This window comes from Diorhabda sublineata, chromosome 4 (assembly GCF_026230105.1).
Source record: "Diorhabda sublineata isolate icDioSubl1.1 chromosome 4, icDioSubl1.1, whole genome shotgun sequence".
Lineage (NCBI taxonomy): Eukaryota > Metazoa > Arthropoda > Insecta > Coleoptera > Chrysomelidae > Diorhabda > Diorhabda sublineata.
The window spans coordinates 7,888,645-7,916,378 of record NC_079477.1 but is presented as its reverse complement, the minus strand read 5'-3'; the positions used below and the strand labels follow the sequence as shown (position 1 = coordinate 7,916,378).

The window sequence follows — 27,734 nt, the reverse complement described above, 5'->3', positions numbered from 1 at the left end:
CCACTTATTCATTTCGTTGTAAATGAGTGTATGGTTTGTTTTATTTTTAGGTTAGTGAAGCAATGGCTAACAGTGTAAACAGTGGTGATAATAGTGAAGAAATACCTGAAAATAGGGAATATAATCCTCAATTAGATTTCTTCAGTAATAAATTTGACCCTTTACTAGCTTTGACAACTCGTAATATAAAATTACCTGGACTTAAAGTTAAAAAATACGACAATTTAGCAGCATATACATCTGCTATAGATAGAGAGAAAAATCCTGGTAATTACACTAAAAAGAAAGTCGTTGAGCAAGAGTCTCTAATAATTGAGAGACGATGGAAGGAGCATCAATGTGAGTAATCTTCATTTGATATAATTTCCAAATATTGGCAAGTAAATAGAAATTGTAACCTCACAAATACTCATGTAATCAATCCAGTCGGCGTTGCCAATGTTTCATTTTTATTGTAATGTTACATTCGATTTACATAGAAAAAGTTTTAATGAAAAATAGTAAAGTTAGGGTCATTGACTTTGATTTTTTGCGAGTGTACATTGGAATGTGCTAACACCATTTAAAATGTTTGATCAACAGCTAGTGATATTGTTTATTTTTATATGGAATTAATTGAAGCGATAACTTAGTATTTGGCGCAATTAAAAATGTTCGATAGAAATGCGAATTGTATGTAGTTAGAAGGTGTTTAGCTGCAGTTAAATTTTCTACTCTACAGGGGTGGTTCAAAAAGTTGATAATAATTGAGAATAATTTTGTGTACGTACGTAGAGATTACATTGTGTGTTATCAACATTTTTAATGTGAAGCGTTGAAAATATTTAGAATATAATTGTTTGTAGAATCTTTTGAACTATATAATAGTATTTCCATTGTAAGTTTTGTGAGAGAATGATGCGCATGTGAAGAACAATATTTCACTTTATCAATATAATATTTTTTAAAGATGATTAATAATATTTCATGATAATTTTATTCGACTAACAACCATCTTCTTTTTTTTGTATTTATCAAATATGTTTTCGAGACGTGTTGGTGCTTTTTTTCAATGTCTAAATTTTGTCTAAGCATGTTGAGAACTTAAAACATTTAAACAATAGAGTTTCCAAAATCATTTTTTTAAATATTATAATTGAGCGCTTCGTGAAGTTGATAAAATATAGAAATCTAGTTTTTTTACATATGTTTTCAGTTAATTTATTGGCGGGTAGAGTTGGCAGCTATTATTTTCATTAACATCAACGTCAGTCGACTTGTAATCAGAGTGCACTAATACGATCATTAAGATTATGAAAACACACATGCATTCATTTTACGGGTGGATAATATAAAATCATCACTTAGATATTTCAGTGTAGTAAAGTTAGTATATAAAAAAACTTTTGTATGTATAAGTTTAATTACACTAAGTTATAATATTAAAACAATTATATGTCAATAACTTCTAAATAAAACAAAAAATATTCATGAAGCCCTAATACGTATTAATTTTGTATATGTTATTTAAATCTTTTTTTGTTCGCAAGTAGTAAATTTGGAGACGTTATTAAATTGGTCTATATTTATAAACAGAATAACACTGTTTTTTTCTCCTTATTGTTTTCATGCATGATTTCATTATGTTTTGTTGTCTAAACACGGAATCTGACATACAATTAAGCACCGCACGTAGACTTCGAATATAATATTTATTATCTCATTATATAGTGAGATAATTTAAGTGAATTTGTGGTTTTTTTCCTTTTCATCGTTTCTATTGGAATTTCTCGGCGAATTGACCAACAAAAATCAGAAAACATTGCTGTTGATCATTTCCTTCTGTAGCGTTTTTCAATTTGCATTATACCTTTTACCATGTTCATCTGATATGGCTCCCAGATTTTCAGGAAAGAAATCCAAATGTGAGAGTCCAAAAAATGAATCTTGAGTGGCATATTGCATCCTAAAGCTTTATTAGCAGAAATAAGGTCCCTAATGATTTGTCGGCAATTCTCAGCTTTTGTATTCCCAAGAAAATTATGACAAACTTCCAGAAAGGACAAGTTCTTTTTTCTTCTTTGCTCAAATTCGAATCAAAAGCTTCGTCTTTCATCAGTTCACGTATCTGCAGACCTACAAAAATTCCTTCCTTCAATTTTACGTCACTGATTCGAAGAAATGTTGCTTTTATATGTTGAAAACCTGTACCATGTTTATTTATAACTTTCACAAAGTTTTTCATGAGTTCCAACTTGGCACCAAAGATTTCTGAGATACATTTTTTAGCCCAAAAGTTAAACTTTTTCTTAGTGGTCAAGTTTTTATTACCCATTGCACATGTTCGTAGCATGTGCAATGGGTATACCATTACCATTATGGAGCAGAACGGCTTTTAAGCTTATTTTTGAAGCAACAATAAAAAGTCTCCATTCACTAGAATCTTCTGGAAAGTTCCTGAAGAAGCCCTGCAGCATCATTACAACCTATGAAATCATCTTTGGAAAAGTAACTCGTAAAATCTTTTTGGCTCGTACGAAAATATGAAACTCTAATACTTTTATCCAATAGATTCCACTGTCTTAATCTTGATCAAAGTAATTGCGCCTTAGATTTTGAAAGTACCAAGTTTCTAACAAGATCATTCAAGTCATCTTGTTTAAGTAAATAAGTATGTATGGGGAGAGCTCACCAATCATTTTGAAAATTGATATTTTTATATAACTAGGACTGAAAGCTATTGCAAAGAAGAAACGTGTAAGATAGAATATACGAATCTGCAATCTGTCCTAAGAACTGCTACCACAAGCTGACTTCCTTGTACCGACGACGTTTTTAGATTTATATTCTCTAAGCCCATATTAATGCCTGGTTCCAGGTCTAGTGAGCTACATTGGATTGTTAGCGATTTAGTACGTGATTTGAGGATGTCAAAGCAACAAATAGAACTTCTCGTCTTTAGGACTGGAACTTTCTTGCCGAAGTAACGAAAATTACAACTTTTAGAAAAGAAATACTGCCTTTTTTATATTTTATTTTATGGCCAACTCGTTGTGTGTTTGTACTGATATCGGTGGTTTAATGTAGCAATTTGATGTCAACTATTATCAAGCATTTTACTTATGAATGGTGCTTGTCCATAGACTCATAGAAATATAGTCCAAAAGTTGTGTTATCGTACAATATAAATTTAAAATCATCTATCAGTTTCATTCGGTGAAAATGAAAGAAAACTATGAAAATATGCGCCCCCTTTTCTATAAACAAATAGTACAAGTGGCAGATATGTGATGATTTCAGTGGGACTTCAGAATTTGCGAGTTGTCAGGTATGAAAACAATGGAAATTCGGTACAAAGGGCGATGGAATACACCTATTTGTGTAATTACTGGTGCAATTGTTGTTCTTAGATAGGTTTTTTCTACTATAGTATATAGTATAGTTACAGCAAGACATTTATTTTCTGTACCAGTTTTATATAGTATACAGACGAAAAATATGTTAATTACGTGAAAGAAAATAGTACTCGAATTAAAAATTGAATCAAGAAATGCGATATTTGCAACTGAAATAAAAAGAAAATGTTTTCACTATCTTTGCCTAAGTAACGGAATGTTCGGAAACGATTATCACCTACTTAAAAATATTGGATAGCCTTGAAACTTTGCGTACTTGTAGACAATACAATAAATTTGTAAATTTTAACTCAGATCCTGGCTAGGATCGTCAGGAAGTTGCAACCTGTATTAAAACGAGTTTGAGGTCTTTTATATTATTACGATATTAAGAAATGAGGTTAATACGTTAGTCAGAGGCTCAAAATGGAATAAATACTATTACCATTTTCATTAAATTCGAATTTTATAATTTGGAAGTTATCCATTGCAAATAAAGAAATTTTAATATAGAATATAGATTGTTGAATTCATTTTGAGTCAAAGATAACAATGTTTGAAAATAAGAAAAAACAAATTTTTAAACTACAACTATAGCCAAACTAACAATAACACTGTCTGAAGCGTGTTATGATAACCATATTATCGTCTTCAGAGGCTGAAGGTAAACAGTCTCTAGCCATGGCGATCACTGAAATGTAATGTTGTCCTGATGGAAAAGCATTTTCTTCTGATTCAAATGCGGCTGATTTTTTGCAATATATCCTTTTACATTAGCAAGCAACGATGTGTAGTAGTAGATAAAACCTTCATTTTCAGGAGTCTAGTCGTCGTCGATTTCAATTACAGTTAAGAATCGACGCGACAAATCCAAATCCACGCGCGGATAGATTATGCATAGATAATTCTTTAGTCACTCTATGGCAAATGGCTTCTTTCTATATTCTGATAACCTCTACTATTTCACTAACCTTAAATCGATGGGCGTCCGATACCATTTGATCAACGATCGATTTTTTGGTTGTATCGAACGCTCTTCACCAGTCAAGCTTATACAGTCACGTTTGAACTCTGCTACCCAAAATTTTTTGGTCGTAAATGATTATGAAGTGACACCGTACACAGCATCAAACTCTCCTTTATTTGCCTTGACGTATTGTCTTTCAAAAAACAAATATTATCATACAGAAATTAACCCTCCAAAATTGCTGAAAGTTTAGTGAAAAATCTCTCAATAAATGTCTCAACTTATATTGATAAGTGTTGACATCTACTTAGACCAATATTTGTTCAAATTGCAAATAAGTATATAATTACAAATTATCGTAATCACCCCGTAAAATGATCGTTTATTCATTTGTGTAGGTACGTGTATATACAACAAACACATACACACATCGGGCAAGCTAGCAACATTGGCCGTGGAGGTCGTTAACCTCCTAGGCTAAGTTTGCACATATCTCCGTCTCTCTCGATTTTCTCATCTAGTCGGCTTTGGCTAGAGCAAAAGCCAAAAGCTAGTAGTCTACCTAGAAGACTAAGTAAGTTACAATTCACCTCCGACATCCCAACTATGCATTTTATTTTACGACGTAACGTTAAACAATTGAAAAATGACTATTTTTAGATGTTTCGCCGGTAATATTTCAACAGAGAAACGTTTTATTATGTTTATAATATATAAGGACCTTTATCTATGGGTATCTATACAATATGAGAGAATAAGCATAAAAATTGATTAGGTATAAAAAGAAAAAAATATCTCTTTTTACTATTGTCATTTTTTTTTTATTTTCAAATCAAATTTTAAATACAAACGAAATGAATTTATTAGGATTTTGTTTCGTTTTCTGATCAGAGCTGGATTTACATATTTGTGGGCCCTTTTTGTCTACAGTTGAATACTAACAATCTTCATTTTCCCATTTTGTAAAATACGTTTTATTAAAATGGAATTCTAGCCTTACAATGGAGTATTTTTGTTTTTAGAGACCCATCGAAAATAATAGAATAAATCATTTACACTTTTTTTCCTTATGTCTTTCCAACCTTATAGGTGTAAGACTGTGAGTTGAGTTTTATTTATTGTTTGTATATTTTTCGGTTGTTGTCCAAGTTTCGAGACCAAATGGGCATTGGTGAATGAAAATGAGATTCTAAAAACTTACTCTTAAGTCTTGATAACTTTTTTCATCGTTTTTTGTGCAGCAAGTTTTTATCAGTTTGTTATAGATTCACTTACTATATAGAGAATTGCCGAGTGGGTGATTTTCCGAAAAAGTGAAAAAGGTTTTTTTCCTCTCCATACCACTTAAGGATCTCTCACCCGAAGCATTAGTTATGAATAAATGTAAATAGTTTTTAAAGACAACACACCTTGGTCATTTGGACTTCAGACAAATGAAGAGGCGGTGTCATTATGTATAAACTATGAAAACTGAAATGAAGTCAGTTGGAATTGCTTAATTTGAAAAAAAAATCAACAAGATTCTAAAAAGAATTTACTCCACCTCGTGCTCTTGTATCATTCTTTTTTGCTTTGTTGAACTGTTGAACTTTCTACTCCTCTTCAATAGCCACTTCTTCGACTTCTGATCTTGAACATTGTTGGCCATTCTATAACAGTCATTTCCATATGTGGTTGGATGTTGTTACCTATAAAACTAGTTGTTCTAGAACCTTCTGGAAAGGATTATGAAATCAAATTATTCATATGAAACCCGATACGAATCGAAGATTATTTTTTACTTGAGAAAAAACACTTCAAACCGCTTACGAACTTTCTCCAAAAGTCACTATTTATTCTATATAGACCTTTGCAAATCATTCTATCTGCTTTTTCATCCATCTTATTAATGTTTTCGCATACTATTGATACATACGTTCTCATTCCTCTTCAAGAACAAGCGTTAGTTCCTGGGGTGTTATTCTAACATTTCCGAGGCGTATTGTTGTGAATTAGGATTGTTTAGATGAGATCCGATACGAATTAACGATCAGTTTTTCCTTTTAAATAAATTTCCTACAAAAGTCACTCTTTCGTTAATACTGGCCGATGTAAATCGTTCTTTTTTTTCATCTATCTTAAACGAATAGTTGTGATAAACTTTCCCACTCCTGTTCAATAATCACCGTTATTTTCTGGAAAGTTTTTTGCGGGTCGACTCGATCTTTGTTAACCACAAGTATGTAGTAGGACATTGTCGCTTATAATGGCGTGTCAGATGTTATTCAGGCACTACCTGGAAGGATCATTATGCATTTATATTCCGTAACGAATTGAGGATCATTTTTTTTTCTAAAGAAGCCAAAGTCCACGAATCTTCTCAAAAATTCTGAACAAATCTCTTTGATTCGGTATACTTTTTTGTTTACATCGATTTCAATTAACACAAATTGTCGCGCTTGGTGATGCGCTGGAGTTAATTGTGGAACTTTGGTGGGTTTTTAAGGGACTGCAAGTTTCTGATTCACTCACAATAATACCATTGGTATTACGGAATCGCTGTTTCCAAATTCGTTCACTCCATCTGAGTTAACAATTTTTTCCTCACATACATTTCTCAGTTCTAAAAAGCCTTGATACACTCACTTTACTACCTTACTGCTGATCGATTCAAATAAGGGCGTCTAGCCACGATCGCCGATTCGAACCAGTCTAGATCAGTACTACTACTTGAGCGGACTCAGTTTATGTACTATCCATGTTTCAGAAAATATTTTTAATTCAAATTAAGTTGACAAATCTTTGGGTTTTGCTTACCCAATCTTAGTTTTTATATATTGGGTGCCGAATTGATACTAAACAGATGGAACCATTTTTGTAATTTAATTTATTTAAATAATTCTCAAATTACTAAATGTGAATTTAGGAAAACAGGATAAACGTTTTTAGTAGCCAGAATCCCTTTGTGATTATTGTCTATTTCAGAATTCCAAATTTAAAAATCTTATAAAAATAAAATCAACTTCTAAGAACAGATTCATGCGATTCGTAAGTTGATCGGTGCTTCGAGTATCAACAAAAACGTGTGAAAATAATTAAATACAATTCTAAAATTATGACATAATGCACCAACAGTACTATGAAGAAAAGACCAAAGAGAAATACCGAAATTACATAAGACTCGAAGCTATAAAATGAAATAGTTCATCGAGTGCCAAGTTGTATGATGTTGAGACGTTAATCTAAATGGCTTCAGTCAGAAATATATTTAAAATAGTCCAGGCCTTTTAACATAAAAACAAATTTTATAATAAAATAGTTTATATCAAGAAGACCAAATTATTGTTTTGAGAATATACGATATTTAAAAAAACATTGGTTATTTTTATTAAGTTATTCATCGGTTTTGAAGATGAGCTTTCGTATTTCTAAGTCGAAGAAGTGTCCAAACCATCATTTAAGAAGAGTTTGTCACGTAAGAGTTACTTTACCTTGGGGAAGAGGTGATAATCGCTGGGGGTTGAATCCGGAGTGAACGGGGCATGGGGCATAACAGTGCTCCCCAAATTTCTCTACTCCACTCGTCAATCGTTCTCCTCATCGGTTCTGAATTGCACACTGGAGTTTGATGGATGTTTCAAAATATCTGTATGAGTTATTGTTGTCCCAGAGTACATTAAACCGAGTATTACCTCCCCTTCCCAAAAGACAGTCGCCATAACCTCTTCTGCGACTGCGCTTGTTTGGATTTTTTAATTGGCGGTTGGTGAATTGGTGGTGCAAACAGTGTATGTATTCAGTATTAACACACCTCTTACACAGGGTGTATCTGAATTCATGCAACAATATTCAGGAGGTGATTGCTCATAAGAAATTAAGATGCGTCTTTCCTGTAACAAAATTTACGCTCACCCCTTTCTAAGATATCACTCTTTAAAGGTTGTGTGTGACTAAAATTGAGTTTATTTTTTATTCCATAATAATTTCATACAAGTAATCAACTCCTGAACTTCGTCGCAAGAATTTAGAAACTCCTTGTATATAACTGTGTGTAGGAATATAAATATGTAAGAGCTTTTCGTGTGAGTACTAATCACTGAATTACCCGAAGAGGATGACACGGTCTTTTGGATACACATCATTAAGTACATTTCGTATAAAAAAAGTCGACAAGTGTTGCTAAGTATGGCAACAAGATGGGAGTATGCAAAAAAAATTACTAATAGATAAAATGGAAGCACCTATTTTGAATCAGTAGAGATAATAAGATTCTTAGAACATTTATAATTTTGCCACATTGGCATTATCTAGATTAATCTAAACGCTAATCAATCAAGAAGATGACTGGATAATGTAATTCTTTAATAATACGTTTCAAAGAACTCATATTTCTCCAAATTGTGTACTGTACAGTGAAAAGAAGATCTTTGGTAATATTTTTACCAGTTTTTATAAATTAAAAAATACTTTACTTTAGATAAATTTCCTGAAATATATAAATCACTAACTGTTACATAGAGTTAAGTTGTTGGCAACGTTGCCTATAAATTAGTGACCGTAGACAATGAGACGTTTGCTAGTAACACAGGGCGTTGCTCTCTATCACTCACGGATGACGTCTCCACACCAAACACTACTAACATCGCTATTAAAACATCTAAATTTAAATGAACTGTCGATAGTTTTCCAATGTCCTGTTTTACTGCGGAATTCTATAATATAATGAAATTGCGTTTTAATCATACACATTCCAAATATGTACACAAATCAACAAAACAATTGTTTGATGTTCTGATTGAAGAAGGTGTGTAATATCTTCTAACAATATTGATTGAATTAAGTTCATTCGGAGTATTAAATTACTGCGAATCTAGATAAAAAGGATCGGAAATTACGTGAGAACTTTGGATGCAATGTAATAGATTTTAAATAAAAACTTAATTCAATTTGTGGAAAATCGATATGAAATTCCAAGTCAAATCTTCCTTCATGAACATTATTTTCTATCACTTTCGCCTTATATGATTTCATTTATTAATGCACAATAAATGTAATGAAACTTTTTCGATTTATCTTTTAGGTTTCACAGGTGATAATAAAATTAAACTGAATGTACAGAAATCATTCAGCATTCATTTGATTACAGTTTAAAAAAGTTCAAATATTTTAATTAACTCTAGATATTAAGGGTGGTAGCTAGAACTTATTTTAACTTGATAAGGATTCTACAGACAGAGAATCTAGGGTCTCTGAACTTCATGCTTGGTGCAGTACTGTATTTCTAAGACGGTAACCTTCAAGCCAAAAGTGATTTCATCTTTATCTTTTGTCTTACGTTTTTTGCTCTCTTCAAATAAAGCATCTCTTTCGTCAACAGGACAAGCATTAGGTTCTCTAGGCTACGCTGATAATCTGGTGGTGGTAGAGGCAAATATGAAGGGATAATCTCTAACAGGATGCAAACGGGCCTAAAAACACAATTAAAAACTGGGGTGATGAAAATAACCCCAGTTAAAGAACACTAGTCTGATATGCTTGGGTATCATTGGGGTACACGCCACACAACAGTCTTAGAGGCACTGGTAAACCTAACTCTCCTTCAGACAGAAAAAGTTGAGCCAGTGCTGATAGGTTAAGTAAGAATTGTAGAATTGATAAAGGAAGAAAGCAGTGACAAGTCAATGGACTAAATGCATAGCATGATAGACTCAGATATCCAATTCGAAGCGGTGAGCAGATAGTTTTGCCAAAAAAGAAACAACGACTTTTGGACCAGAGCCCTACCGTGGCCTCATGAGATGTTACATCAATGATGAAATGAACAGATTGCTGGTGAAGTTTTACTTCTGAAGAAACAATCTAGCTCTGAGACAATTCAAAAATGCATAACCATATCAGTCAAGAATATTCAGGAACGTCTCATGATGTCCAGAAACGACATTAAAGTGTTGGTTAGTCTTCTGACAGGTCACTGTCTAGCTTTTTTTCGCTATAAATATTACAAATTACTGAACAACTTTGAGTGGACTTAGTTTAAATTTTAAGTACAGAGCACCTCATAGAGAAGACTTTTCAATTTTGAACATGTTTAAAATATGGGTCTCGTCACCGACGGATGATATGTGGTGTAATTGCTTTCCATACACTAATGTTTCAAAAATAAACCATTCTAGTGTATAAATTTGTGTTTATTTTTATAATTCCTTGGTGGGTATCAAGCTAACTTCTACTTGTGAGATGTGGTCAATCAAACCGTTTGACTACCAAAACTGTTTAAATTGTATATTCGAACAGAAGCTATAATATTTCTATTGCTATAATCACTCTGGGTCATTTTCAACAGATTCTAATAATGATTATTAATTAGAATTGGTTTATGTTATTTCCACAATGTATTTACCTAATCTCCCAGTCTGAATGATTGTTTAGATTGAATTCTCACAGAGTTTTAGTCAACCTATTGACCGCCTACTGTCTCGCTTTTGATGAATATTGTTCTAGTTTGCATTTTTTTAATTCTTCAACAAAATTTTTAATTAAAGTAGTAGAAAAATCCTCTATTGAGTCAAGTTCAATTGATAATTTCTGATGTCTATTGATGCCAATTGGAATCTAATCCCATCAACTGTTATATATTTGGGTGAATTTAAGTATAATAATGTCAAATATTGTCGATTAATGTCCATCGAAACCGATTGAAGTCGATTGTCACTTCATGTTGATTGATAATTTCTGATGTCTATTGACACCAATTGAGGTCTAATCACATCAACTCTTATATATTTTGGTGTATTGGCGTTTACTTTTGTCAGATATAGTCGATTAACATCTATAGATGCCGATTGAGGTCGATTGTAACTTCATGTTGATTGAAAATTTCTGGTGTCTATTAAGAAAGTATGAGCTTTGCATATTGATAAATTATGCGGATTACTGTTTCCTTGGAATCCACAAACTCAAATTTCGGGTTGTCCAGGTGAAATTTTTCCGGAAATGACGTGACTATTGCGAAAACTATCAATTTTTTTTATCTTTTGCGTTTATCTCGAAGACGATGAGGAATTTCAAGCAAAGTTCCAAATTAAAAGTTGTATATCGTTAATTTCTAAATCGAAATATGTGAGTTTTCGTCGGACTGAAACAAAAATTGAGCGAGTTTCGAAATTTCTCTCCGTTTTTGAGATAAAAGCGAAAACAAAAAATTTGACAGTTTTTCGTATTTTCTCCGACTTTATCGAAAAAATTTCGACTGACAAACCCAAAATTCAAGTTCCCAGGACAGATATAAAAATGCAATTGGCAGACCTCAGGATCCTTTTATGTTAAGGGATGGAAATGTTAACTTATTCCAATTACGGGTATTTTGTTATTTATTAATTTATTTCAATGAAATTATCAATTGTAATTTAATTAAATGCTTTCGTATCGTTCAGAATTAATAAATAATTATAAATTTATGATTCATAAATATTTATAATGAATATTTGAAGTCCTCTACGCTCGAAAATAAACATGAAGGAAATAGGAAGTATTTTGACACTTTTAAAATCTCATTTTAATGCTACTTCTAGACATAATTAAAAAAAATATAATTAGCTAAAATGCTGCATATTACGTCCAAGTCATATGCACTAACAGCACTATAATACCCATTTAAATTAAATAATTATTCTTATATAACCTCACTTACCGGAACCTTGGACAGACACTCAAAGTGGTGCTATTATCAACATATTATTGTTTTTGTCGCTTTTTACTGAAACATTTTATCTAATTTATTTTTTGCAAATTTTTCTATTAACAATTTCTAAAATTACGACAATTACATGACTTTTGTTATTTTGATTGTAAAATGGGTTTATGTAACGAAGATTAATGGTTTTTTTTTCAAACTGTACATTAAACAGACATTTTTTTATTAATGATAAGTCATTGGACTGTTTTTCATTCAATAAAATTTCAAGAATAATTTAAGTATCTATTTAAAAGTATTTAAATGATCATCAACTTTTGCTAGTTTTCAACATTTATCAATATTTTTTATACTGATTACACTGTTAACATCACCACTACACCATCACTCACAATTATACTGCATGACTCGCGTTTCGATAACCAAGTTAGCGTCTTCAGAGACTGAAGGTAAACTACAATCTAATGACTTCACTTACCTGTTTTATACTAAATTTTCCTACCAATAAACCTCCTTCTGCGAAAATTAATTCCAGCGGGAAAAAAATTCCTTGGTGGGAATCTTCACATTCATTTCTTGACTACTAAACTAAAGAGAGGGCTGTAAGGAATTGGTCCTTTAACCCTATTTAAGCTACTCTTATATCTAGCAATTTCAATGCTTTCAAATGTATCCAACAATTTATTGATGGATGGATTGTTTAACAATTTTACATTATTAATATTTATGTCGTGATTGTGACTGACAGCATGATCGGCAATAATGTCATATATACCACTCTTTTCCAAATTTGGTATTGTATCCTTAGGATTGCATAACAATTGTTTTAATGTATTGTTGGATTTATAAACCAATTTTAAACCCACTCTGCTTAATATTCCTTCCAATCCTTTAGTATAAATAGGATCGAAAGGTATCAGAGCAAATGCTGCATTTAAAAGCATTGAAATTGCCAGATGTAAGAGTAGCTTAAATAGGGACAAAGGGTCAATTCCTTATAATCCACTCTTAAGTTTAGTAGTCAATGAATGAATGTGAGGATTCCTGCAAAGGAATTTTTTTCCTGCTGGAATTAATTTTGCGGGAGAAGGTTTATTAGTGGGAAAATTTAGTATAAAATAGGTAAGTCAAATCATTAGATTTTAATTCACCTTCATTCTCTGAAGACAATAAATTGGTTATCGAAACGCGCGACAGAGTGTAATTGTGAGTGTTGGTGTAGTAGTAGTGTAAACAGTGTATTCAGTATGAATACCTCCAACGGTTCCAGGAATTCCAACTTAGTTAATATTTTTTATCCCGGTCTGTACTAGTCTTTATTCTATACATCAAGTAACTCATAGTACGCCCTCACATGAATTATAATTTTCGTTGCAGTACCAATTCCTTCGACTAAGAATAGAAAAGTAAAAAATATTTTTACCAAAATGGAAAAAGCATGTGGACCATTGGAAATGTTAAAGAGGTGCGTGGATGAAAAATTTAAAGTGAAGGTAAGTTTCATTTAGTATATTTTTGTTCGGATAGATAATTTAACAAACATGGATCCAGAAATTAATTATAGGCTTTTCTTGGGTTTAAATTAGTGTTCATTCTGTTTTCAACTTGTGATAAAATAGACTGCCCTTGTCCTAACGTTAAATATAAGACAAGAAGCATATCTGGAAGTTTCTCTTTCAGTGCAAAGCAGACTAAAGTCGTATAGTGCAATATCAGGTAGGTTGGGAGGTTATGCCCTTTTTACAACGATTTATGGTTCATAGTTTATCCACTATTTGTACATTTTCATCTGTTTTTAATGTCGAAGGACGTCTCGACCACAGCTCGTCGTTAACTGACTTATATAAACATTTTGGGAGTTTATTGTATGCAATACTTTGGATGAAAGGTTTCATACCCTGTAATTAAGTCCGGATCGGACTTTAATACAAATCATGGATGCCCTGGGCATTACATGCATTCATTTCACTAGATTACTAGACAGTTTTGACTGTCGACCAAAGAGGCTCCTCACCTACGTTATTAAATACATCTAAAAGATGACACGACGACTACACGACCATTCCGTAGCTTTAATTCCATTGTACACTCCTACCTCAATTTTTTTTCCATTGTCATTTCTCATCTTGAACAATCAGCTGATAAACACACAAAGATTGCGACATGTCAGTCAAACTTCCCGTGAAGATACCAATTTAGAAAAAAAATGTTAACGATTCCCGCGAGCAATTTTAATGCACCAGTAGAGTCAAATTTGATCACACCTTGTATGAATAAGCTATATACAAGGTAGGTGACACGATTTATTAATGCTGATAAAAATCTCGGTATTAACAACGAACATTTGGGTATCACTAGTAAATATTATGCATACATACATATATTTTCAACTAGAAAACAATCGCTACTACGTAGCCCGGCTTTCTGTTGTATTTTCGGATTGTTTACAAATCCCTTGTTGGTGAGCCATCATAATGAAACAATTTATTTGACCCTTAACTATAAATAGATATTTATTAGACAACATCTATACTCTGAAACAAACAAATTCATGTATGTATATTCACGAAATAAAAACCAGTTCTTTTTATTACATAATGTGGGTACACCAACAATGTCATACTCAATAGAAATACCAATTTAAGGTATTACGAAACGCTTTGTCGATCGTATAACAATCATATAAGTTATCAATAACATGAGAAACAACCTTTTAGGATATGTTAACGTAAAAAGGTCAAGTTTGTGCTTCCTTTTGGTATTCACCCAGTTTCGTTTTCAGCCATAAAATTTGGCAATCACCCACTAACATTGGCCGTGGTACTACTTATATTATTAATAGTACTGTTTTCGAATAGAACGTGGGTTTGTTAAAATCATAATTACGAAATTTCGAAACAGATTAACGAAACGACCATTCAGGGACTTTTGATAAAAGTTTATTTGGTGTAACAAGATATTTTGATAAAGACCGAAGTAGGTCAAAACTTCAATATCAAAAGTCAATTTTGATTGAAAGAGACCTAAGAACAAGATAATTTAATAGCATTATTTAGATACTTTGCTTTATACATGTATATATATACCCTAGGTTTATATTAATTTCTGGTAGCCATCTTTATTGTTTTCTTTCCTCATTGATTTTTTCATTGAAGACGTTCCTGGTATATGTATAATTGTAGCTTTTTCTGTTTCTACCTTTTCCCAAATTTCCCAATAAAATTTCTGCTGTTGCTGATTATTCATATTCAAAGTACCCACTTAAAAAATATCAGACGTGACCTAGGACATTTAATATTGTGTTTGTTCGAACTATCAGATGCAATATTTTTCTGAATATTTGAATAAGAACAAACATCATTTAACTTTGTTATTGGCAAGGTCGACAATGATTATTATTCGAAAGGTTACTTTTGTTGTTTCTAATATTTTTATGCAATTAGATATGTTGGTTTTAATGAGGACGTTACAACACATGACAACAAAATGGCAGATGTACTCTTGGTAAGAATTAGCATTCTTAAAATTGCCTCCTATCTTCTTTTTACTGATTTTAAAGGTGCTATGTAGATGGTGTGTATTTCGGTCCATTTGTGACAAATTATTCTAATACTTTTTTTAATATTATTTCGTTACGATGTATTTAACTTGTTCTCTTAATTCATCTTTGGCGTGTGAATATATGGTTCAGGAGAGTCAAATAACTGTGCTTCTTTATACAGCGTGTTTGCTCATTAAAGAATTTTCGTAAAGCATATTCAAGATAAAGGGAGTTAAAAAAAATATACATATTTTTCACAATTTTGCGCTACTGAAGCATTGTTTATCACTTCATAATTCAAATATTCTAAAAACGGTAAACAGTTTTATCAAGAGTACCTTTTTGGTGTAAAATTGAATGATGTTCAAATTCACTTGAAAATTTGTTTAATAAATCTAATATTGGAAAAGTTTTGTTCAATACTACTTGGTACGAACCTTGTAACTAGCGCCTTCTATGAGAGTTATAAAAACAAGTTCATTGTTCATTGTTGTCAATGTGTATATATTTTTTTTCTTCAACACCCTTGGCTTTACGAATATTTTTTACTGAGCGAACCCCAACTATTTTCCAGTTTTCTATCTATCCTACAGACGTAATCACTTTTTTTTGAATCAACCTGTATATCGCTATACATATATTTTTTTTTTGAAAATTTGTAAACATAAATCGATTTCAAGTTTTTTTTGTATCAGTTGTCTAGAGATGCATCTTTCAATTCTCTATAGAAAACAAACAAAAAAGGTAAAATAAGGTTTCAAATGTCAATTTTTCACAGTATAACTAGAGTAAATTTTTAATTTAAAACTATTTTTAATCTATGGAACTAAAAAGAAAAGAAAATTCAAAAACATTCAGTAAAAAATTTCGATGTATGTTGGATGTTTTGGAGCAGAAGCATAACATGAATTATTTTCAAATAACTTCAAATTTATCACGTTGAATGTTAGTATCCATACGAATGAATTACCCAATATAGCTCATAATATACTTTTTACACATATACAAAAAATTTAATCTATTTTATTATTTTATACCAAAATAATACGGTTTTTAAATTATAAATTTCTGGTCAGTAATGAATTCCCGATTTTAACATCAAGTTAAAGAGCCTAAGTAACATCGATAAAAACTTTAGCTCTCTGAAAAATATCAAAATGGGAAGTAATAATCCGGACTCTAACCTTTCCAATTTAAAAATTAAAACAGCATAGGACTTTCAAAAACCTCTAAAAATAGCTCTGGTAAATATTTTTTTATTAATATAACCCATGCTTAATAAAACATCAAATTGTCCAATGAAAAATGTGTAAAAACGCATATACAGTTTCTGTTCACAAAATCCCAAGTAATTCCTAATCTACCTTCCGTGGGTTTACATGGGTTTTATTTTTCAAACGCAATAACAATATCAACCATCACAATCGTAGCAGATACCTTCCATGCATTCCTCATGTCCATTAAGTCAATAATTATTTTTCAAACGCAATGACAGTACCAACCAACATTCGTAGGAGATAACCTCGCTATTCGGAAACAAAGGATAAAAATACAAGTTATGGAACTGGAATGCAATTAGGTAGCTCATCATTGATACGCAGGCTTAAGAAAGTTATGAAGCAATAATCAATAATAGAAAAAATAAACAAGAAATAACTGAATTGGTATAAACGTATTGTAATACTTATACATATAAACATAACCCCCTTTAAACGAAGGTATAGAGTCCCTTTTACGAGGATGCATTGATATTTAGTTAGCCTAGATCTGTTCCATGCATAAACAAAATATTGCGTTACCATAGCAATGAATAATAACTTATTAGAAGTGTCAGTGTAAAGTTTAACGTCAAAAAAGTAAACCAGAGCAACGCAATAAATTAAAAGAAAAAAAAAATGTCCACACAAATTGTCAAAATCGAAAAATTGGAGTATCGAGACATCATCAAGTACCTGTATTTAAAAGGGTTAAGAGGTAAGTAGATTTATGAAGATATGCTTAATACCCTTGGTGATCAATTCATTCGTATGCGACCGTGAAAAATTGGACTGCAAGCTTCAAAAGAGGTAAATTTTCCATTGAAGATGATGACCGATCGGGAAGGCCAGTTTCTGTGTCAGTCCCCGAAAATATCGATGCAGTTCATGACATGATTTTATCGACCGTCGAATGGGGCTAAAACGGATATCTGAAGCACTAAATATTTCATATGAACGCGTTCATCATATAGTTCACGTCAATTTGAACATGAGAAAAATTGTTTTAAAATGGATCCCCCAAATGTTTGATTGTTGACCAATAGCGTGCAAGGGTAGAAGCATCGCGCTCGATCTGTGCTCGATTTGAAAACGATGACTTCTTAAACCGAATTGTTACTATAGATGAGACTTGAGTACATTTCTACGATCCAGAAGCAAAGCAATAATCGATGGAATGGGGACACTCTGATTCTCCAAGACCTAAGAAGTTTCGTGTCCAAAACTCTTCTGGAAAAGTTCTTGCTTCCGTTTTTTGAGATTGCCATGGAGAAATCATGATTGATTTTTTGGATAAGGGTAGAACAATAACTGGAGATTACTATTCGACATTACTGACCACTTTACGGGAAAAAAATAAAGAGAAAAGACGCGGAAAGCTATCCAAAGGTGTTTTGTTTTTGCAGGACAACACCCCTGCACACAAAACTCATGTTGCCATGCAAAAAATTCGTAATTTAGGGTTTGAATTACTAGAACACCCTCCGTCCGACTATCATCTCTTTCCTCAACTGAAAAAAAGTTTAAAAGGTCATTCGTTTTCCTCCAAAGAGGAGGTAATAGAAACTGTGGAGGTCTGGTTTGCAGAGCAAGAAGAAACATTTTTTTTAAAGATCTAGACGTTGCAGGTTCGCTGAAATAAATGTATCCAATTAAGAGGAGAATATGTTGAGTAATAAAATATTTTGACATTTAAATTTTGTTTGGTTCTATAGTAGGCTAAGAATTTTTCAATATATCCTCGTATGTTTTAATTTTTTGTTCTTGGTTCCATGTTTTCTCTTTTTTCCAATGTTTCTGTTATTGTTGATTCTATGTTTTTTTGGGTCAACTTCCCTTCCGTTTTGTTTTTTGATCGTGCTTTTCATATAGTCTCAATTGGTCAGATATTTGTCATTCCAACCATGTGCCCAAATCATTTGAGCTTGTTATTTTCTGTCATTCCATCTATTGATTCAATAATTAATTCTTCTTCTGCTTCGTTTCTGATTCTGTCTTCGCTCTCCTCAAACGATGGAATGAAGTAATTCCATCGTTTATATTCTGCTTTAATTCTGTTTTTTTAGTACTCAGCTTTCACTTCCATATGTTAATTTTGGGCCATCATCATTTTGGTTTTATTGCTGGATGGATTTTCTATTTGTCTATGATATAGTTTCATTTATATCGGTGTCTTTAATATGTATTGTCTCCCCTAAATATCTAATCATTTCCATTTTTTCTTCTCCTATCGCTATGTTTATCTGTTTTTTTTGGGCATTGTCTTCTCCAATATTAACCTTTAAATTTCTAAGAAGGCAATGTATGCTTCATTTAGACTGCTTTTTTCTATTGATTATTCAATTATGAATTGATGTTGATCTTCAACCAGTGCTTCTTTTCTAGTATGTTTTTGTGTACTTTGATATAATGCTTGATTAATTAATGACTCTTTAATTGATGCAATCGCTGGTGTCTCATTTCTTATGTATTGGAATCAGAATTTCTTTCAATAGTTATAACTATGAGGCCGTTTTTCCAGTTTTATTAAGTATTCTCAGAAGCAGCTCTTCTCCATTTTTACCTTGATATATTATCATTTCAGGTTATATCTTCACTTCTCTTCAATTCTTTAATCTCTTCTATTATTTCCAGTCTCTCATTATGCTCTGTAAAATATCCTCAATCTCTACCTTCTTGAGTGGTATTGATTGTTGAGTACTACTTCCAACGTTGCATTACTCCTTGGCCATATGTTATTGTATCGAAGGGAGGGAATGGGTGAAAGAAATAAAGAGAATGGAGGAATTTATAAAGGTGGCAGAAAATAGAAAATAGTAGAAGAAATGGAGACGAGCGGGAATAAAATCATCGTCAGCCAACACCTGATAGAGTATAAGATAAAAGCTGTGGAGAAGATAGAACATATGTTATAATTATTAAAAAAATACCAAGTATAAACAGCTAAATTCTCAGTGCATATCATGAACTACTATAAATGTCATATAGGCCCAAAAGAAATTCAGATTATGTTATTCTCATTGTTTATTCCATTCTCTATTTCATTATACTTTTAGATCTTATAAAATTAAATCGTAGAGTGGTGCCCACGTATTTAATAGCGATTAAATCTTTTTCGAAAAGCGACGAATTCTTAAAACCCATTGTATAAAACGTTTTCACATAAATTGAAATACCTGTGAATAAACTAGACATAACAAATAAATATAAATCTTAATACTACCGTTATAAAACTACTCATCTGATTCAAAACGTAAAGATATATCAGTCATCTCTTATTAACATATTTATACATAACAAACAAGAGAGAAACAAAATATCAATATAATAAAAAAAATTCCCGCTAGTACCAAATAGAGCCTCGTCAATGGCAACCGGTGCTGGGCATTGAAAAAATCTCGGATGACCTTTGTCGATAGAATTTAAATAGTTATTGCTTAACAAGGAAAACAGAGTCAGAAGGTTAGTGGATTTCTTACCAAACAGTCGACCAGATTCTTATTCGACATATTAACTACCGAGTGTACTCTAAAAGTACGTTTGCTAAACAAAAATTATTTTTATCTTATCTACTAATTCAAATCTGATTTACTAATAATTCTTAATAGTCTTTTTTCTGCCGCATAATTTTACACGGTGTATTCAAAAATATATATTCAAGTTGAATATTATATAAGTAAAAAGAGAACGTTAAATATACGAATAAAGCTACGTTGCGCGTTGTAGTGAACTAAAGCGGCTTAAAACACAGAAATGTGACTTTTAGATATTCTTCCTATGGCCACAGTTTGGTGGTCGAGCCGATTGCAACTTAACGTTTATTATGGCCGACTTGTGGATACTATTAATTAGATTTCGATATTGAAAACTAGAACTATAAGGTGCCGGAATGTATGAAAATCAATTTAATGACTTTAATTAATTTTAAAATATACATATAATAATACAAACAATCCGCGTCTCTTATGGCTATAGAGCTTTCTTCATATTGTTAGCTGAATCTCCTTTACTAAATTTATTCATTTGATTTTGTTCTGTGCCGTTTCTTCCCATCTTTCTATACCAATCTTTATTATATCTGCCTTCACTTCTATCTGTTTCTTTGGGTCTTTCATTCTTCTTTTCCTCCCTTCTCTTGATCTTTTTTGGTCGGTTTTATAATAATCATTCGTGAAACGTGCCCCAGTCATCTAACTCCAATGTACCCTTATTGCCTGGGTAGTTAATGGTAGATCAGAAACGGTCATTATTTCTTTATTTGTTTTTCTTCAGACCCCTTCATTAGATGCAAAGAGAGACTTCTAGTTTATTTGCTTTTTTAATAATATCCTATTTCGCAGCAGCAGAGCACTGCATTTCGCTGATTTTAATAATTTTTTGGAACGATGCTCCTGCTGCCGTTTCAAATCTTTTCACCACCTATTGAATTTATATATATTTATTGTAATTGTTACCTCTCTATCAATGGGGTACCTCTTCAAAACTGTATTATTTTGCATTTTGATCCTTGTAGAATTAATATGACTTTTCCTAGTAAAGTCGTCTAATAATGGCGACGAGAGTGGCTCACTCTGTATTTATTCCCTATCGACATAGAAAGCTCATGATAATATGCACAAGCTTTTAATATACTGTTACTAATTTAATTATCTTGATTGGGACTCCAAAGTATTGCATTGCTTCATACAACTTTGGTGTACATGGTTCTCTCATTTCTGCTCTTTTTTAAATAATTTAAATATTTTTCGTAAAGTTGTTTGCTCGACATCTTAGATTAATTTCTTGTTTGACACATGTAGAATTAAAACTTTCAGAGATGATAAAGTGGCGCTATGATGAAATCTTTACTGGAGTTGGTCTATAAAATTATGGAATTATTATAATAATTAAAAAAAAGTTTCAGGATCTTTTGAATTGTAGTTTGCTCTCTGCTTATGGCGTGACTTTACACGTGGTATTTTACCGCTCGACCACAAGAAAATAACAGACGTTGCTTTCGACGTTTGTAAATCCCCGTGTAAACAACACCGGTGATTTACGTGATAATCAGTTTTTCTTTGTTGGTTGAGTTAATGCTTGAAGACTTTTTCTTCTGCTCTTCGTATTTATATTTATTAAAATCAGTACACTGCATTTAAACTCTATTCATTACCATGGCGTGGCGTGACGTGAAGGTTGGTTGAAGACTGCGGTAAAAAAGTTTCTACGAGCTAAAGTAGAAAGTGAGAAAGGTATGAAGAGCAAGCACGAAGAGGATGTGGATGATGAAGTTGATGATCAGGTCAAGCATATATATGAACGAATGCAAACAAATCAAGGATTTGATATAAAGAGTATCAACCCTTCGTATTTTCTACAAATTTTTTCTTTCCTAACAAGGTATAGAAGATTTTTTATAGCTAACTAGTAGTCAAGTCGCGATCAATCCGTTCACAAAACTGTGAAGTATGGCCATAGCGAAAACAAAAATTGACTCATATATATATCTGCTCTTACAAAACGGTGTGAAAACATTGAAAAGCTTTAGTAAAGACTATGAGGAAGTTTGGTAATATTTATAATGAACTATTTATAATTACTGTCAATAATTGTTCTTTCACCGAGTCTGATGTAAGCGACTGTTGTTAATTTTTTGTTACTTATTACAATTTGAAAATTTGTGATTCCTCTACATTTCAGTTTATCTGAGGACAATTCAAGTTTAAATATTAAAATGAAATTTTTTTGTGCTAAAGAAGATTCCTTCTTCTTTATAACTAAATAACTTTAGTTGCAGTCAATTTTTTGACAATAAAAAAGATCCTAGACTCGTCTTGGTACGGAGTAAAGCTACTTGTCCTTTACGGATATAGAGAAAAATTTTTGAATAGGTAACTTGTTTGAATTGTGTGGATATGGATTTGCAAGAAATATTTATCACTTTTTTGCATTCATGAATGAAATATAGTTTTACTTATACCGTCCAACAAAGAACTTATATTATTCGTATTCAATACAACATTCGACCCATATTGTCTAAATGTATTTGTATTCTCCATTGATAAGTACGTAATTATTATTTAATTGAATACACTATTGAGTTTCGTATTTTATTTCTATATTTATCAATTAGTAATTTTGTTATTAAAATTGTTAACGTAGTTGATAAGCAAACAAAATAAACAGGTTATAAACGCACGTATCGACGAGCATTGTATCTGACCAACTGACATTCACGGTCAGACCAACTGATAAATGTCAAGAAGTTATTATTACGTCACAGTTCGATTGCTGAAATTGATCGTAATCACTTTTAAATCTACATCGAAGGTATGCTACTTTGAAATAGAAAAGCGCCTTGATAAAAAAAAGATTGTTATTTACATACCCAAAAAGTGAACTGGTTTCAAAATGTGATATCTCTAACAATTGTATTTGGTGTGACCAAAAATGACCTTATTAGAGAAAATAAATGGTTAAGGTAGATTTTCGAATGTTTTTGGCACATTATCACACATTTTGAATAGTTTTTGGACCTAGTAGTAATGTAGTACTTCAAGTTGTAATTTCGTGTGAATTGAGTATTCAATTCCACCATGAAGCTGAAAGCATATTAGTTTTTGGAACTCTGTGGACATTTTCGTCCACATTCGAGATAGTTTACTCAAAAAGCAATTGATTTTATTGATTGGGTATTGAAAATTTGCACATTAGAAGGTAAAATGTTGTTGATACGAGTGTACATTATCAATTAAAAAAATATTCATCTGTATGGAATTTAAGAAAGCGACATTACTTTCGCGTTTCTCCTTGTATTACCGATATTCTCTCTCCAATTCTAACAGTGGTCCAGTTTTCAAAAAACTTGTCGACATTACCGAAGTACGTTTGTTTATAAATTACAGAGCTAGTATCTAGTAATAGCAAAGATGGCAACTGGTGAACAGTTGCAAAGATCGAATTTGTAATTACTGTACAACGTGCGGTAAGTTGTGATCCTCTAAGAGATAATAACACCCTTAGGTGGTATCACTTCGAATACATATCAGCTTGGATAGCTAATCGCAAATCTATCGACTGTGTGAATGATTTGGACGAAATGTTCACAACTACGTGCTTACCGTTAATAGCTGTAACATACTCTAAAGCCTATAGATTACGGATCACGTGCCAAGTTTTCTACTGAAATGTTAGACGATAAAAATTTTATCGATCATGTTGTCAGTTATGAATCGATTCTTTACATTTGTGGACAACAGTTAAAATGTGCGGATTTGGGCTAAGAAACGTCTCACGAGATGGTTCAGCTGGCCCTCCTAAAATGTTTTCATAGCACATACCGATGGAAGGTTTATGGGCTTTTCTTTTTGGATGAAGCAACTGCTACTGATACTTCTCACCTAGGTACTAGATTTTCCAGTTAGATGATGGACGACATCATTGGCCGATTGCTGGATTAGTCGCAAAAGCTCTAATGACAGAGCTTGCTTTGCACGACCTACACCAGATCTAAAGCCACGTGATTACTAAAATTTGTCAAAGTTCGAGAAGAACTCTGTTTGATGTGTGCCGCGTGACTAATGGTGCTCATACTGAATGGCATAATAGTTTTGGTACAAAAGTCAGGCATTTAAAAATAAGTTGTAATAATACAATATGAAAATGGCTTTGTAACTAAAAATTGTTTAATTTCTTGACATTAGTTATACAAGTTCTTTTCTATGTCAGCTGCATTGAAATATCTTATAAAATGGAAATAATAAAAGTGTTTAAAATTTGGTTGGACAGATACCTAAGCCTGATATAGTTCGCATTTTTTAAAACTAAAATATTTTCCACACAAACATTTATCGTCCTATAGCCGAATTTGAAGAAGTGTATAACCAAGAATTTCAACTCAAGAAAGAGCAGAAAGACTAGTAAATAGAGCAAAAGACAGTGTCGGGGTTTTTGTAAGAAAATGTGCACGTGAATACCATACTTCAAAGAGAACTGTAAGGCGAGAATTAGCAAAAAATGGTCAAATATATCGAAAGTGCCCTAAATAATCCTAAATCAATTAGCAAAGACACAAAGATGCTGGCATCAACGAAGGTGAATACATTTTGGGAATGAGAGAGTCAATGTTATGGACAATGAAAAATACTTCACACTTACCAATTCGGCAATCTAAGGAAAAATGGTTTTTATTTGGACAATATAGGCGAGTACCCTAACAATGTAAAATGTGAAAAAAAGTAAAATTCGTTGATAATTGGCTACTTAAAAATAATATACCTTTTGTATCAAAATTTACCTCAGACCCGTGCAATTAAGATTTTTTGGCATTTTATGTCGCAACGTGTATGATGGAGGGTGGCAAATGAGGAACAATTACGGTGTAGAATTTTTAGAAAAATACACGAAATAAATATACTCATGACAAAAATATACGGTTCAATATTTCGCGCCAAAATTATTGGGACATACGTTATCATTTATAACTGTAAGTTTAATGTAATAAATATTACAAAGCGTTGAAACCCAGATATTCATTTGCTATAAGTTTAATAAGCCACGTGCCTATTTAATTCCTAGCAAATGAAATTTTTAATACTTAAAATCGAATAACCGTCTTGAATAATATTATCGTCGACATTACACAAGGTAGTACCCGTTGACCGCAGTGTTCTTTAGGCGTAGTAACCTTGCTTGTTTTCCAAACGGCCTCGTCAGGACCTTCTTTCAAGGATCTCTTCAATAATTTTTCTCTCACTTTAGCGATTGATCGATCGTTGTTACCGAGAAAGTACCTACTCATTTTCAGAGGCCAATAATGGTAGCATGGTATATAAAGTTCTCTAAATCAAGTACTTCCTCAATGGTAATTTATAAACTGATAATTATCGATAGATAATTAATATGTTAAATTCTATATCAATATAGATATATATGGGAGCGGTTATTAATAAATTTAAAATCAAAACAAAATTTTGATAATTCAAATATATTAATTAAATTTCCGGAATGCAAACTTGAAAGGTATATTATAATTTTATATAATAAACCTGCAACTCATTAAAAATAAGGTTTAAATGTGCAAAAAGGAGAAAAACATAATTTTCTATTATTGTTTTCACATCTACTGATATGCATTATTTAGTTCGTAATATATCCGCATATTCATAAATGAAAAATTAATGATTTTTCATATCAAAATATTGTCTTCATTGATTATAAAATATTATATAAGTGACCACCACTAGAATTAAGAACAATAAGGAACCCAGAGAACTCTTATCCAGAACTTCCAGTTTTCCAAATTCTTAGAGTATATTGCTTTTGAGAGTCTCATGCTTCATTAGAACCCACAAAAAGAAGTCTAGAACGATTAAATCATAATTAAGTCATAGTAGTCGTTTGTCACTAGGGGTGGAGGTGGGAAAGAACCTAATCGTTCATTACAATAAAAACTTGTTTTCCTCATGGTCCAAAGTCCTAGCTTATCATCATCATAGAAATAGAAAATAGAAATAGAAATAGAAATAGAATTATTTTGTATCTAGTAGTATTGGAAAGTGTGAAATATAAGTTGATTTTTTTCACCAAATCTGTAGTAATTCGTGGAGAATGCGGATTTTCATTTAAAAGAAAGATTCTATTGACACTAGGATTTAACTTTTTTCATATCCATGATCACTTTTTATGTTTATAATTTGTTGATGAGTTTACATTAAAAATAGAAACAATTCACTTAAATGTAAAATATTTCTTTCTTAATTTTGGAATAATAATTTCTTATATTTATTTATATTGCTATGTTAGAAGTATTATAATAACGATGTGATTTACGATTCTTGTAGATTTATACGAGAAATGATAGGGAAGTTCGAGGTTATTGTATTGCTTATATCATTGCTTTCGATAAACATTTTAATATGGCACTGAAAGAAGTCACAGAAAAATGGGTCAGGCGAAAGAAGCAGAAAACACCAGCGTTTGGTAAGAAAATTTTAATATTCATCTGTTTTGAGGAAAAATAATATTGGAAACAAAATAGGAATAATGACAAATATTACCAAAAACCAAACATTTTCGATTATATCTCATTTTGTTACCATGAATATCTTTATTATTATTATTTATTTATATTGAAAATTGTGATAAAAATTTGAAAAGTAATATTTACAATATCTATATTTTAGACAGTGTGGAACCGATCAAAAAAACGAAATTTCAAAGAAAATTCCGACCTCCTGAAATAAAAGTAACTCCCCATGAAACTGACAAAAAATTAGAAAATTGCTCTAGGTACGTTAGCCAACTGATGATGCGAGGAGAACATGTAGTATTAATAAACATAATAGATGATAGAAATGATGTAAAAAAGGTAATGGAAGGTGTCGAAAATAAACCTAGTGCAAAGAAAGAGAAATTTTTTGATATTTTTAAAAAGATGCAAGCTAAACTTGATGTTGATCCCTAGAAGTAGGAGGATATTATTTATTGTGAACTATTCAGCGCCGCAACGTGACTTTATATGATAATTTTTTTGTACCATGTTCTAAGTGGTCTAAGATTTTGGTAATATATGGTTAGGTTGTTATATTATATAAGTTATTATAAATTATTGAATTTGTTATATCTCTTATATTTTTTTTAATAAATAATTCTTCACATTTTCTTGTTGTTTATTCTAATACCATATCATACAGCTATCTGATAAGAATTATGCTTTATTCATATAATAGGATTGAACGCAAATAATCCAGCTTGAAACAAAACTTTTGGAAAAACTATTTATAGTTCATCAAAACGTTAGTGCAATGGCTTCTAAATGGACTTTGTAAACAAACAAACGGTTTAGTTGTGTGGCATTTTTCAGCTCCTGTAGAGGCATCTATAGCCACCAATATAATATTAACAATGATCTGCAACGAGACTTTTTAAATATAATAGCGTTTGC

The 27,734-nt window shown here is 31.7% G+C and overlaps 2 protein-coding genes across 3 annotated transcripts in view; one reads left to right on the top strand and one right to left on the bottom strand.

Annotated features, from left to right (window-relative positions):
• The window catches only part of LOC130442652 (ecdysone-induced protein 74EF), a 307,190-nt gene that overhangs the window by 244,206 nt on the left and 35,250 nt on the right, over positions 1-27,734 (bottom strand). The gene's annotated exons all lie outside the window — the stretch shown is intronic.
• On the top strand, positions 43-27,449 carry LOC130442653 (U7 snRNA-associated Sm-like protein LSm11). Its single transcript, XM_056776962.1, has 4 exons — positions 43-339; positions 13,391-13,506; positions 26,632-26,770; positions 26,974-27,449. Exons 1-4 carry the CDS (start codon positions 63-65, stop codon positions 27,252-27,254), a joined length of 813 nt encoding a protein of 270 aa, XP_056632940.1. The 5' UTR covers positions 43-62; the 3' UTR covers positions 27,255-27,449.

Excerpts from the sequence above, each read along its gene's own strand:
- LOC130442653 (XM_056776962.1), top strand. The coding sequence starts at position 63 with ATGGCTAACAGTGTAAACAGTGGTGATAATAGTGAAGAAATACCTGAA. Across the intron at positions 340-13,390 it reads ACGATGGAAGGAGCATCAAT|TACCAATTCCTTCGACTAAG; the intron begins GTGAGTAATCTT and ends TTTTCGTTGCAG. Across the intron at positions 26,771-26,973 it reads GCAGAAAACACCAGCGTTTG|ACAGTGTGGAACCGATCAAA; the intron begins GTAAGAAAATTT and ends TCTATATTTTAG.